Source organism: Chlorocebus sabaeus, chromosome 7 (genome assembly GCF_047675955.1).
Source record: "Chlorocebus sabaeus isolate Y175 chromosome 7, mChlSab1.0.hap1, whole genome shotgun sequence".
Taxonomy (NCBI): Eukaryota; Metazoa; Chordata; class Mammalia; order Primates; family Cercopithecidae; genus Chlorocebus; species Chlorocebus sabaeus.
Window position 1 is genome coordinate 54,178,073 of NC_132910.1, and position 19,905 is coordinate 54,197,977.

Genomic DNA, 19,905 nt, shown 5'->3' on the forward strand with positions numbered 1-19,905 from the left:
TGCAGCTATAGACCCAGGTACTCAGGAGGTTGAGGTGAGAGGAAGGCTTGAGCCTGTGGGGTGGAGGCTACAATGAGCCATGATTGCACCACTTCAGCAACAGAGTGAGACCATCTCAACAAAAAAACAAAACAAAACAAAAAAGCACTTGGAGTTTGAGTGTTTTTTCCCCCCCCCACAGACCTATACTTCCTGAGGAACTCAGGAATAATCTACATGGAATCATTTAAAGGAATATTTACAAAAATTGGGCTCTCCCATTTCTTGAATCAAACTCAGTTTCAGAAGTCCACAACCTCATCTACAGACAGAAAGCAGGATCAGTATCCAAGAGTCTCTGAACAGTATCTCTTTGTCTACCTTTCCAGCATCCTAGAAGGATTTTCCCCCTAATTCTACCTCTGATTCTCATTCAATGCTCTCTTATCTGGTTGGTGCTGATAAAGAGTTTGGTCAGAGAAACTGGATTAGAAATCCAATTCTCTGTAAGAGTCACCCATCTGGCACTAATGAAAACATGTTTGGAATGAATTTCTTTTGATCTGCATTCACAGCCAGTTTAAGAGCCTCACCCCCTGCACTCCAGCCCGGATGACAGAACAAGACTCCATCTCAAAAAAAAAAAAAAAAAAGAAAGAAAGAAAGAAAAAAGAAAAAGAAAAACACCTTACCCAGCCTTCCTACTTTGTGACTTTGCCTCATGACCCCAAACTATTCTTTACATTATTAACTGAACTTTGTTTCAAGTCACCTCTAGTGAAGGGCAAAGGCTCATTATTATTCCTTAATTTTTTTTTAATGTACCAGAATAGATAGGATAATTCAAACTGCAGATTCCATGCCAGTCATCTCACCTGTTGCTAGTTGAACTGTTTCAACTGGTCACCTTTCCCATTCGGGATTCTGCCTCTACTATCTTTTCCCCAAGAGCTAAATAGGGCATAATAAAGATGGCCTTAAGAGACATCTTCATTATGTCCTTAAAGAACATCTTTATTTGTCCTTAAAGGTGAATCAGAGAAAGGGAAACTTTAACATAACCAGACGAAACTTCTTCCTGACTGAATTCTCCAACACAGAAGAAGGGATGCTTAAGTTCATGCTTCTTTAGCCCCGGAATGTCCTCTTAAATAAATTCAAAATTCTACATAGTAATAACAAGACACATGGCTGAGACTTTTGTATAGGAATCTATCCCATGCTTAGCCTGCTGTTGCAACTTTGCACAGCACAGAACTCATAATGAGGTTGACCCTAAGGCTCATGGAAAGGCTACTAAGGTGAGCTGGATGGAGGTAGTTCCTAGGTGGGCTTTTTAAAGAATGACCTCTTTGGGTCATCGTTCTGCCTGGGCTAATCTGACCCCTCTAGCTCTCTGCTTTCTCAGTCCCTCTCCCCACAGTGTTGCTTTCTCTTACTTACACAAAGAACGCTGAAACACTCACCAAGAGAAGCCCAGGAAGGAGCTTGCCAGATGTCATTCAACTGCCAATACAGCGCCCCCATCGTGTGCCCTTGCTGATCCACTATCTCACTGCGACTGCGGCGGTAGAATTCAGTTTCTGTTTTGACACACTGGGCCTGCATCACCTGATTCAAGAAAACATTCATACACTGGTGTTACTGTTTGATGTAGACTGCCTAGATCTGAGAAAAATACAGGGTTTAGTTTCGTTTTCGGGTTTTTTTGGGGGAGCAATTTGGATAAATTAGGGAATTTAATTAGTATTAGGAATACATTATACTAGATCTGTAACTAGCCCTTTAGCATGAGAGAAGCTGTTGTCTATAACAGTGGGTTTGTCTGGTAGGCTTGGTGTATCATTATTGTGACAATGGAAATAGGGTGGTATAAAAGCTTCTCTGCTAATGATAGTGTAGGCAATAAAGAGAAACAAAAACTACTATTCCAGAGCAAATGCTATATGTAGTTCAAAACTAGATTATTTTCATTGATATATTTTGCTAATACCGTCATAGATATTTTTTAAGAAAAACTTTCACTAGAAAAAAATTCTATAAGAAAAATAACATTGTTATTTTGAGTCTGATATTATCCAATCCCTAATTCTTTTTTTCTAGTCAAACAACTGTTTTGATGTCATGATTTTTGATAATGTAAGATTTCTCATGAATGGAATTCCTTCATTGTAGCAGAACAGATGGTAAATTGCAGCAACGAGACAAATGAATTTAGCTCTTGTTTAAGAGACACTAAAGAACTTCACACAGGACCCTTGATTATTGACATCATCACTGAAAAATCAGTCTCTTTTATTGCTGCTGTTACTGACACATATGAATCACATGCTCTTAGCCTGGAGTTGTGCTGAGGAGGGGCTCATGAATGGGCCACTGAGGAGAACCCAGAGACGGTCAGAGCAGCAAAGATTTCAGTCAGAGAATAAGATGGCCCTAGAGTAGGGCTGGGGTTTTCACAGAGGAAGAAAAAGAATGGTGCATATGGCCACCAAAAGACTAAGCCGAGACACTTTCCCATAAAAGCAAAAAAGCTCAGATAAAGGTAGAACCTTTAGATAGAGGAAGGCTGACCAGTAAGGAAGTCATAGATGAGGTTATGACTTACATGAGTCACAGCCGTCAAATTCCAGAAGGGAAGCAAGAAGAAATTGTGGTCAGTCAATAAATATTTAATAAGAACCTGCAGGATATGTTACATACTGAGAATGGTGGGCACCCCTCCCAGAAAAAACAAAAAACAAAAAACAGCCCACCCTATGGAGCTTATCAGCTTTTGTGGGAGACAGGCCTTCATCAAAGAATCACAGAAAGGCATGTCATCATTAAACAGTACCAATGCTAAGTAGGAGAGGTGTGCGATGTTACAAGCTCATATGGTGGGGCAATTGGGCTGAGCTATAGAGTGAGGATTGGCCCAAAAGAAGAGGAATGGGAAAAAGAGAGAGGGCAGAACCTTCCAGAGAGAACAATATGCCATGGGAGGAAGATGTCAGGTCGGCTAAGAACTGAAGGAAGGCCAAGAGGGCCTGATCTCAGGAAGTCGGAAGCAATGGAAGAGAAGCTGGTGAGAATCGCAGGGACCAGACCTTGGAAGGCCGCATGTTGAAGGTGTTGGTGTGCATCCTAAAGGCAAATGGGCCACAAAAGGCTTTTAAACTAAAGGGTGACGTGAAGAGATTTACATTTCCAAAAGATAACTGAGACTACTAAAGGAGGAAGGGATTGCAAGGGGGCTGGAGAGGACTTAGGTAGACCATTTAGGCAAGAGATGGTTCTAGCTATGAGCAAACAAAGCAATGTCTTCTCATTCAGGAACCAGACCACTAGGACCACAGCAACAGTAGCTGGAAAAAAGTGTTCTAAAGTAAGAATCTCACAAAGCAAGCACATTGGTGCCACCTCAAAATGACCATGGCCCCTATAAACATTTGAGTTTTCAATCTCTAAACTATATCAATTTTCAGCATTATCTGCAAGATATATTTATTTCATATATCCATTCTAACATTAATCTCCTCACTATAATTCATTTTTCCTGGTATAATAGGTAAAATGTATTAGTCCCTTAGAATTTTCAAAATTTGAAAAAATTTTAAATGCAAGTAGGATTCCTAACCCTCGCTAGCAGTGAAAAGAAAAGAGCACAAAGAGGTTCTGTCTAGTAGCCTCTCTTACAGGAAATTAGCATGAAAGAGCATAACCAAGACGCTTGTGTGCTCCAGGCTCCGGCACAGTGCGGTACACTCCACACACAGATGGTACCATGCTAATAACATGGACCTGAATCTATCCAAACCTGTGGGTACCAGCTAATGAGCACCTTTGTTCATAAAAATGCAGAAGGCTATTGCCCACTAAACTTCTTAAACGGATGTTGTACAATCCTAGTTCCCTGGAAAATCTCTAGAACTTCCCCTTCCCCTTTAAAAACCATACCTATATTTACACATCCATGCATCCTTTCCTAAAAAGGGCAATCTTTACACATAAAAGGAATAAATGCTTAGTCATTTTCTAGATTACTCAGTCCACTGTTAGCAGACAAGTGTATTTCAGTTTTAAAAATATGCCCATTCAGTTGGGCACAATGGCTCACACCTGTAATCCCAGCACTTTGAGAGGCCAAGGTGGGCGGATCACGAGGTCAGGAGATGGAGACCAGCCTGGCTAACACGGTGAAACTCCGTCTCTACTAAAAATACAAAAAATTAGCCAGACATGATGGCACATGCCTGTAGTCCCAGCTACTCGGGAGGCTGAAGCAGGAGAATCACTTGAACCCGGCAGGCAGAGGTTGTAGTGAGCCGAGATCAAGCCACTGCACTCCAGGGTGGGCGACAGAGTGAGACTCCGTCTCAAAAAAAAAAAAAAAAAAAAAAAAAGAGAGAAAAGAAAAAAGAAAGAAAAGAAAAGAAAACAAAATTGCCTATTCTCAGCAGCTTGATTGATTACACTTATGAAATGAGTCGCCTATGAGAGACAGATGGTATGGTGAAAAGAAATTGGATCAAGACACAAAGACCTAAGTCCCAATTCCAGCACTGCCACTGGTGGTTGCTAGCTGTCTTCCAAAACCCATATCCCTATCCTCCAGAATGACAGAGTTGTAGCTGGACTACATTTTCCAGAAACACACCCCCAACCCCTGGGATTTGGAGTAAGCATGAGACTAAGTTCCCTCAATATGTATATACTTTATTTACTAAAATTATCCCGACACTAAAAATCTTCCAATAAAGCTGTTTTTAAAACCAAGATATAATTCACATACCATAAAATTCATCATTTTACAGGTTATAATTCATCGGTTTTTAGCACAGTCATATGGTTGCACAACTCTTTCCACTATCTAATTCCAGAATATTTTCATCACCCCAAAAAGAAGCACCACACTGGGAAGCAGGCACTCCCCATTCTCCCCTCTCCCCAGCTTCTGAAAACCACTTAATCTACTTCCTCTGTTCTGGGATTTGCCTATTCTGGACATTTCACATAAATGGAATGATAAAATATGTGGCTTTTGTGACTGGCTTCCTTTTTATTTCTGAATAATATTTTATTGTATGGATATGCTACATTTTGCATGTCTATTCATCAGCTGAAAAATTAGGTTATTTCCACTTTTTGGCTACTACGAACAATGCTGCTATGAACCTGTGAACAGGTTTTTGCGTGAACATATGCTTTCAATTTTCTTGAGTATATATACGTAAGAGTGAAATTGGCAAACTCTATGTCTAACTTTTTAAGGAATTAACAAATTGTTTACCAAGGCAGCTGAACTATTTTACATTCCCACCAGCAACATACGAGGGTTCCAATTTCTCCACATTCTTGCCAATACTCATTATTTTCCTTTTTAAAAAAAATTGTAGATATTGTAGTGGATATAACTGGTATCTCACTGTGGTTTTGATTTGCATTTCCCTAATAACTAATGATGTCGAACATCTTTCCATGTGTTTACTGGTTATTTTCTTTAAAGAAGTGTTTATTCAAAGCCTTTACCAATTTTTCAATTGGGTTGTCTTTTTCATTATTGGGTTCTAAGAGTTCTTTATATATTCTGGATGCTAGATCCCTATCAGACATGGTTTGTAATTTTTTTCTTTCATTATGGGGATTATCTTTTCATTTTCTCAATAGTGTATTTTGCCATACAAAAGGTTTTTTTTGTTTTCTGTTTTAGATGATGTACAATTTGTCTATTTTTTCTTTGGTTAATTTCTTTCATGTCAAATTTAAGAAACTGTTGCCTAACCAAAAGCCATAAAATTTATACCGACGTTTCCTTCTTAGAGTTTTATAGTTTTAGCTATTACATATAGATCCTTGATCCATTTTGAGTTAATTTTTACATATGGTATGAGGTAGTGGTCTGAATTTATTATTTTGCATGTGGATATCCAATTCTTCCAGCACCACTTGTTGAAAACATGATTCTTCCTCCCATTTTATTCTTTTTCCCATTTGGAATGTAAATTAGTACAGCCATTATGCAAAACAGTATGGAGGTTCCCCAAACTATTAAAAATAGAACTACCATGTGATCCAGCAATCCCACTACTGTGTATCTATCCGAAGGAAATTAGATCAGTATGTTGAAGAGATATCCGCACTCCCATGTTCATTACAGTGTTATTTACAATAGCCAAGCTATGAAAGCAACAGATGAGTAGATAAAGAAAATGTGATACATATACACAATAGAATATGATCCAGCCTTAAAAATAAAGGAAATCCTGTCAATTGTGACAACATGGAAGAAACTGGGGGACATTATGTTAAGTGAAATAAGTCAGGAACAGAAAAACAAATACTACATGATCTCACATATACGTGGAATTGAAAAAAGTTAAACTCATAGAAGCAGAGAGTAGAATGGTGGTTACCAAGGGCTGGATGGGGGAAAGAGGAAGTACCAAGGAGATGCTGGTCAATGAATACAAAACTTCAGCTAGGAGAAATAAGTTCAAGAGATCTATTGTACAATATGGTAACTACAGTTAATAATGTATTGTATATTTGAAAATTGCTAACAGTAGATTTTAAGTGTTCTCACTACAAAGAAGATAAGTATGTGAGGTAATGCATATGTTAAATAGCTTGAATTATCCGTTCCATAATGTACACACATATCAAAACATCACGTTGTACACTAAAAATATATATTTTTTAATTTATCAATTAAAATAAAGAAATATTAATTTTTTAAAAAAAGAAAATCAATTGACCATAAATGTATATTTGTTTCTGGATTCTCAATTTTATTGAATCAATCTATTAGATATACCTGGTCTTTTGTCATTACCACACTGTCTTGATTACTGTAGATTCGAAGCAAGTTTTAAAATCTGTTTTTCAACAGTATAAGATTTGTCAAATGCTTTTTCTTCATCTATTGAGATGATCGTGTGTATTTTTTCTCTCTTTACTGATATGGTTTATTACACTGATTAATTTTCATATGTTAAATCAATATTACATTCCTGGGATAAATCCCACATAGTTATGGTATACAATCCTTTTTATACGCTGCTGGATTTGTATTGATAGCATTTTATTGAGGATTTTTTTTCTGTCTACATTCATGAATTATGAGTCTATAGGTTGCTTTTCCTGAGATATATTTGTCTGGTTTTGGTATCAAGGTAATGTTGGCTTCACAGAATGAGTTAATGTGTTTCCTCCTCCTATTACTAACTTTTTTAGAGCACTAATGAGGGGTTTCTTTTAATTCTTCTTTAAACATTCTTAGAATTCACTAGTGAAGCCATCTGCTCCTGGATTTTTCTTTTTAGGGGAATGTTTTTTTGTTTTTTAATTAACTCAATCTTAGTTGTTATAGGGCTATTAAGATTTTCTGTTTCTTCTTGATTCAGTTTTCATGGGTTGTTTCTCTAGAAATTCATCCATTTCATCTAAATTATCTGATTTGTTGCCATATAATTGTGTATATATTATCTTATCACCTTATCTATTTCAGTAAGGTGAGTAGTAATATTTCCTCTATCATTCCTAATTTAGTATTTTGAGTGTCCTCTCTTTTTTCTGGGCCAGTCTAGCCAAAGGTTTGTCAATTTTGTTGATCTATTTGAAGAACTAACTTTTGGCTTCATTGGTTTTCTCCAGTGTTGTAATGAGGTCTTTATTTAATGTGCCAAATTTCTGATGCCCACTTTACTTAATTGCTGAAAATTACTGTTAACAATTTAACCAAACACCATTATCACAACTGTGAAGGGACAGAATATTACAGGTTAAAAAGCAGAAACCCTACTCCATTCATTGCCCTGAGTCCTTAGGCAAAATATTTAACTTTTCTGAGCCTGTTTACTCATGTATAAAATGGAAAAGAGTGATATGGGTGTAAGCACTTCATGACCCAGGACCAGGCATTTAGTAGATACCCAAAGAATGCTAAATATTTGCTTGATTTTTAAATTACATGATGCCTATACAAACTTCTAATACATAATATACAATGTTAGTGGTCACTCTTTCATTCCCCTCCTTTGCCCACCCTACTCTCATCTTAAACGCTCAGTATGGCCTGGATCTTCCATTGTGTCTCAGTGCTACTTACCCAACAAATAACTATTCTAGGGCAGCAGGTATCATCAAAACCTGGGCCTGCAGCATCACCTACCTTTTGTCCTTAGTTCTTATGATCAAGTTGCTTACAGCATGGGAAGATAAAATGGGCCCCTAAAGAAAATGAGTTTCTCAAGGACATCCCCAAGCCATCATTAGATGTTCAATAGATACATGAAGAATAAACAAAAGCACTAGAGAAGGCTGTAAGCTAAGGGCTTGGTAATTAATGTCCTTGGCCTGGCCTATTCTCTTAGTGGCCAATAAGAGGCCATGCTGGTAGAGTAAGTTACTTAAAAGTTAGTTTAGATGTGTTCGTTTAGATAGCTGGTCCTCAAACTAGAGAGTGAGATCTGTGTAACATAGCTTAAGAGGGTGTGCTCACGTATACGGGCTATTTGGAATACAATTATATTGTACAAATATAATTGTACAATAAAATATATTGTACAATTATATTGTATTTCCCTGTTATACAGGGAAAGGGGGATAGTAAAAGGTGAGGCAAGATTATCCTGGAATACTAGGAGAATTAAAGAGGCAAGAGCCCATAGGGATATCTTTGTGACTATAAGATAAAGAGAAGATAGGGAAGGATCTGAACGTGAAGAAATTTACTGGACAGCTTTCTCAGCTAAGAGTTTGCTGACAGTTGCAAATATTCCTTAATTAATAAACCGTCTAAAAAGTGGCACATAGGCAAGCAGTCTGTTCTTCAGAATAGTATGACAGACTATGAGAAAAACAAGAGGAGTGGGAGTAGGAATACAGAAAATAGAACAGAGAAGGGTTTTATTTCTAATACACAGATTAAAGAGGACTGTTCTAAAATCAAAGTAACAAGGAAAAACCCTAAAACCCTAACATTTTCTGTCTATATTTCAGTCAAGAAAATCTGACACTGAAAACAAAACAAAATAATCATAACTCTGAATTCTTTCATCACAGATCTCATCTAGCAGGTTGGAAAGTGCCACGGTAGACACTCACAAGCCACATGAGGACAAGTCCAATTCTGAGCCAAAGCCTGAGAGGACACCAGTGCTAAATTCTCAGACAAAACCATTACCAACAAAAACTGGCAACAAATAACTCCACCTGTATGCCCACTTCCTAACTATGGACCTTGAATGCTGATCAGTTCTGAAAAGAAAAATTATTTCTGTCAGTTCTTGGAATATAATTTTGAGGAAAAGAATAAAGTTAGCGTAATAAACAGCTGGAAGGATAAAATCCAGCATAAAAAACAATAGCAGAAAAGTCTCTTACACACACACACACAAATACTAATCAGCCTATTTTATATATCAGAACACTTTTACAGAATATCATCTGTGGAAAACTTCAAAAATAAAGTGCAACACGTTTCAAGGGACAGACACCAGCATTGCCTCTAACCTTGTGTTCTGGTAAATTCGTGAATTACACATCACCCTGGCAAAACTGTCCTAACCCATAAGATTATGATTGAAACATTAAAATTCTCCTAATCATTTCATCACCTTCTAAAAAAGATTATTCTTTCAGCTTACAGTTTTCTGCCTTAGCTTCTATCGTGGGGTTTATGTTTTCCTACAGGAGAAAACTAATGAAGGTGTGAGCATGAGTTTGGATTAAAATTCATATGTTTTTAGATACTAAGATAGGAAAAGTTAACTGTGATTATGTTTTTAAAATTTTCCTATCTACTTCAGATCAACTTTTATGATTGGGATTAGGCTTTTACCTCCTCTCTAAGAACTTCAAACACGTATGACAAAAACAGCAGGTAAATAAACAGTGACTTTGATGGAGTCTTAAGTGTGGTCACAGGTTCATGAACTAAAATAGGCAAATGAAAAAAGTAAAATGAAAACATCATCCAAAATTCAGTCTGGCAGTTTCCTAAAAAGATAAACATAAATTTGTTATATAACTCAGCAATTCCATTAGTATATTTCCACCCGTTGAAAAGGAAATCTATGTCCATACGAAGATTTGTATATGAGTATTCATAACGGCATTATTCATAATAGCCAAAAATTGGAATACAATATAACAAATGTCCATCAACAGATGAATCTGATGAATGGATAAGCAAAATGTGTATATCCATACAACTGAATAGTATTTGGCAAGAAAATGGACATGAACTACATGCTATAACGTGGATGATCTTCAAAAACTTTATGCTAGGTGAAAGAAGCCAGATGCAAAAGATCACGTATTTATAATTCCATTTACATGAAATGCTGAGAAAAGTAAAATCTATAGAGACAGAAAATAGATGTATGTTGTCCTGTGGCTGGAGGTGGGAAAGGGGAGTGACTGTAAATGGGTACAAGGGTTCTTTCTAGAATGACAAAAATATTCTAAAATCGGACCATAGTGATGGTTGCACCACTCTATAAATATCACTTAACTGTACTCTTAAGATGTGTGGATTTTATGATATGTCCATCATACCTTGATAGAACTGTTTTTAAAATCCAGCAAGTTGCACGCTGTAACATTCACAAATCTCAATATATGCATACATCCATGTAACTACCACTCAGGTCAAGATAGAAAACAGAAAGTTCTCTTGTACCCCTTCCTAATCACTGCTCACACCCTCCTCCACAAGAATAGTTAATACTACTTGGCTCTCTATCATCCTGATTGCTCTTTTTTCTAATCTGTACTTTTTTCTATAACATACTTAAATTTCAATATAAAAGAAATCAATACAGTTATGTATCCTTTTGTGTCTGGTTTCTTTTACTCAATGTAATACCTGTGAGACCCATCCAAGTTCATGCTGATTATCAGTAGTTTATTCTTTTTTTATTGCCGTGGAGTATTCCACTGTATGAATATACTACAATTTGTTTATAAATTCTCCTGTTAAAGGACATTTAGGTTGTTTCTACTTTGGGGCTATTGTGAATAGTGCTGCTATGAACATTATTTGAGAAATCCATTGGTGGACATATTAACTCATTTTTCTTAGGGGCATAGCTAGGAGCAGAAATGCTGATTCAAACAGGAAGCAAACATTTAGCTTAGGTAGACACTGCTATAAAATTTTCCAAAGTGGTTAAACACATTTAAACTCCTACTAACAATGTCTACAATGTCCAGCTGTCTCTCTTCCTCACCGGCAGTTGGTATTGTCAATCTTTTTAATTTTAGCCATTCTGCTGGGTGTGTAGGGGTATCCTGGTATGGCTTTAATTTGCATGTTCTTTATTTAAAACAAGATTGGGTACATTTTCATGTATTTATTGATCCCTTGGATATCTTCTTTGGAGAAGTACCTGTTCAAGACTTTTGTCCATTTTTAAATAGATTGTCAGGCTTTTTCTTATTGCTTTATAGAAAGCAATAAGAATTGTTTTATCCTGGATACAAATCTTTTATCAAATATATGAATTAAAACTACTGGTCCCCAATTTGTGGCTTGCCTTTTCTCGCTCTTAATGGTGTTTTTTATGCTTAATGTTGTCCATAATTTCAATGGAGTATAAATTTATCAATATTTTCTTTTCTAGTTAGTGCTTTCTATGTTTTATATAAAAACTCTTACCTATCCCAAAACCATGAAGCTATTCTATGTTTTCTTGAAGCTTTATTGTAGTACCTTTCACATTTGAGTCTTCAGTCATTGATCAAATGAAATTTCTAAAATTTATTATTCCTTTATTTTTTAGAGATGGGGTTCTTGATATTTTGTCCAGGCTGGTCCCAAACCCCTGGGCTCAATCAATCCTCCCACCTCAGCCTCCCAAGTAGTTGGGACTACAGGTGTGTGCCACCATGCCCAACAATCAAATTAATTTGTATAGGGAGTCAAGTTCATTTCTTTTCCCATAAAGGCATCCACATGATACAGCACTGTTTATTGATAAATGATTCTTTTCATACTCAATTGTGGTGGCATCACAGCCATAAATCAGGTGTCCATATTATCCAGGGATCTGTTTCTGGACTGTATTGTGTTCCATTGTTCTATTTTTATCCTTGGGAAATGGCACTGCCTATTACTAAACCTTTAGAGCAATCTTGAAGTAGAGAATATTTTCATACACAATCTCTTTCAGAAGTTTGTGAGCTGTTTTTGTAAGACAGGCAAATGCCAAAAATGAACTATTTCATGTCCTATGTGTCATCATATATGTTCTTTGAAGAAAATAAATTCCTTAACCAGTAGAATGAAAACTTGAATAGTTTTCACCATATATGGCCTACAAAATCTACATAATCTCTTACATTAATTACAGGAACCTGTTCAACTCTAGAATGAAAACGACTTACCTGAGTAAGGTAGATGGTATCTTTAAATGTGCGTAATGGATCTGTGCTTTCGGGGAGTTTGAAATGAAGTCCAGCCTGATAAAGCATTTGTTTGTTACCACCTTCGTGATGTTGTCGATGAAGTGAAAACTTGCTACTGAAAGACCAGTCCTCTGTAGATGAGACCTTTCGAATAAAGAATAAGAATTAGAAATCTGAAAGTTGGCAGTAAAACTACTTTTCTATAAGTTCCTAACAAATCTGGAAAGTTAGACAGAGCTCGAAAGTTAAAAGAGCTCGAGGTTTGTTCTGTGGCTCCAGTTTCATAAATGTGTTGCCATCCTACTTGTTGTTCAGTGAAGGACTAGCCTTGTGGAAAGTGGAATCACAAAACCAGGGTTTGGTACGTATATCCTCCCTTCCTCCAACTAAGAAAGTTATACTTTGGTGTTTCTCTTAAGACTCTTGTTTTATCAAAACATATTGCTGGTTTTTGAAACATTTACTATATGTATTTTAAAATATCATTTTATCTACTTACGTAAATATTTTATCTAATATTCATTTGTCAAAACTTAATAATAGAATGCAATTGACACTCTGTTAAAACTGTCACAATTCTTAAATAGGAATAAAACACCTATTACACTGTAATAGGAATATTATGAGAGTAAATGCTTTAGCACTTACACTGCTCACTTGTTTCTCAGTGATTAGTAAATGAAACTGATGCATATGTTTAATTTTTATATAGTTGAAGACACAAACCAAATAATGTTACTTCTCTCCCCTAAAAAAATCAATCTTTCATTTTTTAAGCCAGGCCCAAATTATAGGATCTTTGTTTTATCCGTTTTATCCTAACGTACAGGATCTTTCTTTTATCATCAGCTCAAATTAAAAAACAAAGTAAAAAAACTCACATATATTGGAGTATACCTTCTACAAAAACAGAGAAAAAAAGCAATAATTCTGGCTTCTAGGCCTATAATTTAATGCACTGTTAGCACTTAAGAAAGAAGACAATTGCTGGCTACATCTGAAAATATTCAGAGTTTTAATTCAAGTTACACAGACTTTGAAAAAACATAGTCTGCCCCTCCACCCAAAAACCTGAAAATTAAAAAAGCTTAATCCCTGTTCATAAAGTATGACTTCTCATTCCCAGTAATTAAGCAACACATGGGCCCATTACCGTAAAAGGAAAAGGTTATTCTTCAGGAACTGATTCATACCCAAATATAAGAAATGTACACTAGCCATATTAAATTTGGAAGATTTTCCTAATTATAGATTTTTTTCCAAAATGCCACCACCAGAATTAAAGAATGCTAACTACTCCTATTATGTATTTAAAAGAGAGATTCACATTTACAATCATCTCGTACACATTTTAGATGCACATCCTTTATCGATAGTCTTCTTCCTATGCTTCCTCCTCTTATTTTATTTATGCTTATTATTTTTAATTGACACAATAAGTGTACACATTTATGGGGTACCATGTTATACTCTGATACATGTATACAATGTATAAGGATCAAATCAGGGTAATAAGTAAACTCATCACCTCAAACATTTATCATTTCTTTGTGTTGGGAACTTTCAGAATTCTCTCTTCTAGCTATCTGAAAATACACAATAAATTATTATTAACTATAGTTACCCCAAAGTGCTATAGAACACTAGAACTTAATCTTCTCATCTAGCTATAATTTTCATTGGTTGGTTAATTTGGTTGGTTTAGAGGTTAGTTAATATAATTAACCAACCTCTACTGCCCCTCCCCCACAACCCTTCCCACCCTCTAGTAATCACTATTCCACTCTACTTCTTTGAGCTCAACTTTTTTAGCTTTCACATAGGAGTGTACTTCCTCCTTTTCAAAGTCTGAAATACACCTTTGGGCCATGCAGCCTTCTTATTTGTAATAATTTGGGTCTATCCCATAATCAGTAAATCTGATCTTTAGTCATATGGGAGGCTTTCTACCTTCTTATAACTATGGTTTGAAAATCTTTCAAATTTCAGCTATAATAATATTACCAGAAAGAACTGGAAAGGGCCAGGCAAAGTTTTAATTACTTTAAGAATATTAACTTTAAAAAAATATATTAACTTATTTAATACTTATAAAAACCCGGCCAGGTGCAGTGGTTCACACCTGTAATCCCAGCACTTTGAGAGGCTAAGGTGGGAGGATAGCTTGAGCCCAGGAGTTCAAGACCAGACTGGACAACATAGTGAGACCCCATCTCTACAAAAATAAAAATAAAAAATTAGCCCTGTGTGGTGGCACATGCCTATAGTCCCAGCTACTTGAGAGGCTAAAATGGGATGACTGATTGAGCCCACGAGTTTGAGGCTGCACTGAGCCATGATCACGCCACTGCACTCCAGCCTGGGTGACACAGCTAGACCCTCTCTCAAAACAAAAAACAAAACAAACTCTACGAGTAGGTACAATTATCACCCCATTTTACAGATGTGAAAACCAGGCACAGAAAGGTTGAATAACTTGTTCAGTATCCAAATCTAATGCAATCTAGCTCCAGTCCCTAGTTCATTAAATCCAGAAGGATCTGAAGAAAATGAAACTTTCATACAAATAATATGATTAAAATGGACTATACTAAAGGTAACAATAGTTTACATTTCATGGGCTCTCACTGTGTCAGGTACAGTGCTAAGTGCTTCAATGTATTAGCTAACGTAATCTTTACTCATGAACACACGCACATGTGCACATGTGCATATCTACACGCACACACACACACACGAGGTATTTACTACTATTAACCCCAATTTACAGATGAAGAAACTGAAGTTCAGAAAGATTACATAATCTGTCCAAGATAATATAGATAATGAGTGGCAGCTGTCATATTCAATCCAGTTCTGTTTATCCCAAAGCCCAAACTTTTAATCACCGTGCAATATTGATAACCACATGTTGAAAATATTATATTTTATGAAAAATCAATGTATCCCAAATTAAAGAGATATGTTTTAATCAATTTGTTGAATACATGAAAAAGCTTCTAAATAAAAGAGCCAAAGTTTTATTTAGTTGTTCTATTGGTTTCTTTTATTTTCCCAGTCACCTATTCAAATTCCCAGCTAAGCAGTGTAGCTAAAAAGAGATGAGTAAATCGAGATAACAAACGATTCATAATGAGCAACACTTATCCTCAACTTTCTCTATTTTAAAATATAGTGTTTATTATCTCTGAACATCATCAGGCATTTCACAAAAACATGGGATAAAAATAATTCCATTATTTGAAGGAGGCCAGTAGAAATTGTTACAGATTTAAGGAAAAGGTTTAGCAATTTCTAACACTAATCTTTCTAAAGTGTGGTGAAAAGAAAATCTACCAGCTCTGGAGACAGAGAGTAAGTCTGAACCCAGCTGCTTATTTCTGAGAGTGGGAAGGAAGGAATGAAGGAAGCAAGAATATTTACTGAATTATTGCTTGTGTACCAGGTACTCACTCTTTTATTAGACAATAATCGACCCATTCCCCTTTGACTGAGGCCCAAGAGGAAATCAAAGCACTGCAGGGTAGGAGTTCTATCTGCGTCCTCTTACAGTAATTTGATTTCCTCCTGCGTCTCAAAGTGGAGTGGGCAGCTTATTGTCGAATTAAAGAATGAGTACGTGGTACACAGCAATTATTCAGTAAATATTCTTGCTTCCTTCATTCCTTCCTTCCCACTCTCAACACTTGTTCCTGCCTGCGTCAGGATACTGAAATTCATCCTCCTTCACTCTGAAACAATAGTATTCCCAAAAGACTAGCCCCACAATTTGGGAACAATTAAAAAAGGGGGTATGGAATTTCACAATGTATATATGTTTGAAAACATCGTGTAGTACACAATAGATACATACAATTTTTTGTTAATTTTTAAATTTTAAAAAACCAAGGGTAGAGCTAAGGTTATGACATCATTAAAGTTAAAAGTACAGTATAACTTCAATGTGAATAAGCAAATATAGTTGTGTTCAGTTGGTGAAATTGAAAAAGATTTTGAAATTGTCTTAAAAGACTTTTTTTTGTGTGGTTACTTTACACAACTGATGCAGGGACAGCAAAACCACACAATCATTTCAATAGATGAAGAAAAAGCACTTGAAAAAATGCAACATTCTTTCACGATATAAGCACTCAGCTGACTAGAAATAAAAGGGAACTTCCTTGACCTTATAAAGGACATCTACTAAAAACCTATTGTCAATATCACACTAAATGGTAAAAGACTGAAATGTCTCCCCTAAGAAAAAGAACAACTCAAGGATATCTTGTCTTCCCACCCATTTTCTACATTGTATGAAAAGTTCTAGCCAGGGAAATTAAGTCAGAAAATCAAATAAAAGGCTTCCAGATTGGAAAGGAAGAAGTAATATTATTAATACCTCTATTTATAGATGACATGATCTTATATATAGAAAACACTAAAGAATATCCTCCAAAATATTATTAGAGCTAATAAATGAGATCGTCCACGTTGTAGCATTCAAGCTCAATATACAAAAATCATTTGTATTTTTATACATTAGCAATGAACAATCTAAAAATGAAATTAAGAAAATAATTTTATTTACAATAGCATCAAGAAGAATAAAACACTTAGGAATAAGTAAGCCAAAGAATTGTGAGACTGGTACACTGAAAACTACATTGTTGAAAGAAATTAAAGAAGACATCCCATGTTCATGTGTCAGAAGATTTAATATTACTAGATGGCAACACTCACAAACTGATCAACAGATTCAACATAATCCCTATCAAAATCCCAGCTAACTTTTCTGCAGAAATTGGCAAATAGATTCCAAGACTCATTTGGAAATGCAAGGCACCCAGGATAGTAAAAAAAAAAAAAAAAAAAAATTGAAAGAAGAACAAAATTGATGGACTCACACTTCCTAATGTCAAAACTTACTACAAAGCTATAGCAATCAAGACAGTCCATAGTGACATGAAATATGCCACTTGAACAGAATTGAGAATTCAGAAATAAACCCTAACTTTTACGGTTAATTGATTTTCAGGGCCAAAAGAATTTAATGGGGGAAAGGAATAGTGTTTTCAATATACGCTATTGGAATAACTGGCTATCCACATGCAAAAGAATGAACTTGAACTCCTACCTCCCACCACACATAAAAAATAACTCAAAATGACCATAGACTTGAATGCAAGAGCTAAAACTATAAAATTCTTAGAAGACAACACAGAAATAAACCTTTGCCATTTGGGACGAGGCAATGATTTCTTAGATGCAACACCAAAAAGAAGAGATTGGTAAGTAAAACGTCATCAAAATTTAAATTTTTTGTGCTGTAAGTGATACCATGAAAGTGAATAAAGTGACAACCCACACACTGGGAGAAAATATTTGCAAATCAAATACCTGATAAAATCTTATAGCCAGAAAATATTTTTTAAAATTTCATAACTCAATAAAATAAAGACAAATAATTTTAAAATGACCAGGCCGTGCACAGTGGCTCATGCCTATAAGCCCAGCACTTTGGGAGGCCAAGGTAGGCAATCACTTGAGCTCAGGAGTTCCAGACCAGCCTGGATGATTTGGTGAAACCCCGTCTCTACAAAAAATACAAAAATTAGCTTGGTGTGTTGGTACATGCTTGTAGTCCCAGCTTCTTGGGGGGACTGAGGCAGGAGGATTGCTTCAGCCTGAGAGGTCAAATCTGCAGTGAGTCATGACCACTCCACTGCACACCAGCCTGGGCAACAAAGCAAGACCCTGTCTCGATTAAAAAAAAAAAAAAATGGCTAAAGAATTTGAATAGACATTTCTCAAAGGAAGACATACAAATGGCCAGGAAGCACATGAAGAAAATGCTCAACATGATTAGTCATCAATGATATGCAAATTTCCTGTAAATGTAAATTCCCAGGGAAATGTGAAGAAAAAAAGAAAATAGCAAGTGTTGGCAAGGATATAGAGAAATTGGAATCCTAATACCTTGCCGATAGAAATGAAAAATGGTGCAATCGCTACAGAAAACAATTTGACAGTTCCTTAGAATATTAAAGATAGAGCTACCATATGACCCAGCAATTCCGCTCCTAGATATACATTCAGTAGAACTGAAAACATATATTCACAAAACATGTACACAAACGTTCCCAGCAGCATTATTCATAATACTCAAACAGAGGAAATAACACAAATGTCCATCAACTGATAAATAGATAAACAAAACGTAGTATATCCATGCAACAGAATGTTATTCAGCAATTAAAAAAAAGGAACATACTAATACATGGTCAACATGGATGAACCCTGAAAACACACCTAGTCAAAGAATCAGTCTCAAAAGACTACATATTATATTATTCCAATTATATGAAATATAAAGAGTAAGGAAAACTATAGACACAGAAATTAGATTGGTAGTGTCTAAGACTGGGGAGGAGGGATAGGGAAAAATAGGGAGTGGCTGCTAATGGGTTCAGGGTTTCTTTTGAGTGATAAAAAATGTCCTAAAATTAGATTGTGGTGCTGGCTGCACTTCTCTGTGAATATACTGAAGACTATTAAATTGTACACATTAAATGGGTGCATTGTATGGCAAGTGAATTATATCTCAATAAAGCTATTTTAAGAAGAATACACACAATGCTGAAACTGAATCTTTAGGAACAGAGAGAGTGAAAATCCATACAGAAAATAAAACACACCAACACGATGAAAACAAGGGAGGAAGAGGAGTTGAGGGAGGAAAAATGGAATAGGAGGAGAAAGAGGAGAGAAAAGGTAAGATGATAACATTAGACTAAGGTTTATTTATCACATTTACCCTCTTCCTGTAGTGAAATATCCAGTTCTGAATATCTGTAAATGGTAAAACAGTTGCAGGATATGATTTACAAGTAAGACTTATTGTAGCAAGTAAGAGTTATTTCCATGTGTGATAATAAGTCAGGCTTAAGCAATCAGTGGGCCCCATTTAGTGCTTTCAGTGCTCCTGAAGGAACACAGTAAAAGCAATACAGAAAAGTAATCCCCAAAGGTTTAAAAAATTTATTTTCCTCCATCTTCTTCTCAAACTTTCATTTAAATAAGATGTAGGTTTCGAATGATTTTCTGAACCAGTGGTCAGAAAAAACACATGCCCACACTGTATCATTTTGAAACATTAGAAAATCAAAAGACGACTTACCTTTTCTAATGTACTGAAGGATGGCCAGGACTGATATCCATATTCAGATGCAAATCGAGCTCTTGGGAAAACTTTCCAGTTCCAGCAATCACTGATATAGTCATAAAAATGTACATCACCAAAATAATTGCTATTAGGGTTTTGAGAGACCCAGCCTTCTGCAACAGTTTCAGCCCCATTTGTAGGACTGGACGTAATGAAAGGACGACTCTTGTCTCCCTAAGTTCAGAAATAAAATGAATTCAAGGATAATATATTCATCCTGTAAAGTATGAATCATTTACTTCTTTAAAAATACTAACAAGTCCCAGAAATGCCAAGCAGCTGATCGAAAATTAATAGGACCACTTACCTTCCTCCCCATTCAACAACCACCA

General features: G+C 35.8%; 1 protein-coding gene across 2 annotated transcripts in view; it reads right to left on the reverse strand.

Annotated features, from left to right (window-relative positions):
* MANBA (mannosidase beta) overlaps positions 1-19,905 on the reverse strand; it is a 134,686-nt gene that overhangs the window by 7,502 nt on the left and 107,279 nt on the right. For both annotated transcript variants that reach the window (XM_007999408.3, XM_073017520.1), the window contains exons 12-14: positions 19,529-19,747; positions 12,352-12,516; positions 1,446-1,590 (exon numbers count right to left, since the gene is read on the reverse strand). In XM_007999408.3, the coding sequence (XP_007997599.3) occupies positions 1,446-1,590; positions 12,352-12,516; positions 19,529-19,747 (529 nt within the window). The remainder of the gene's footprint in view (positions 1-1,445; positions 1,591-12,351; positions 12,517-19,528; positions 19,748-19,905) is intronic.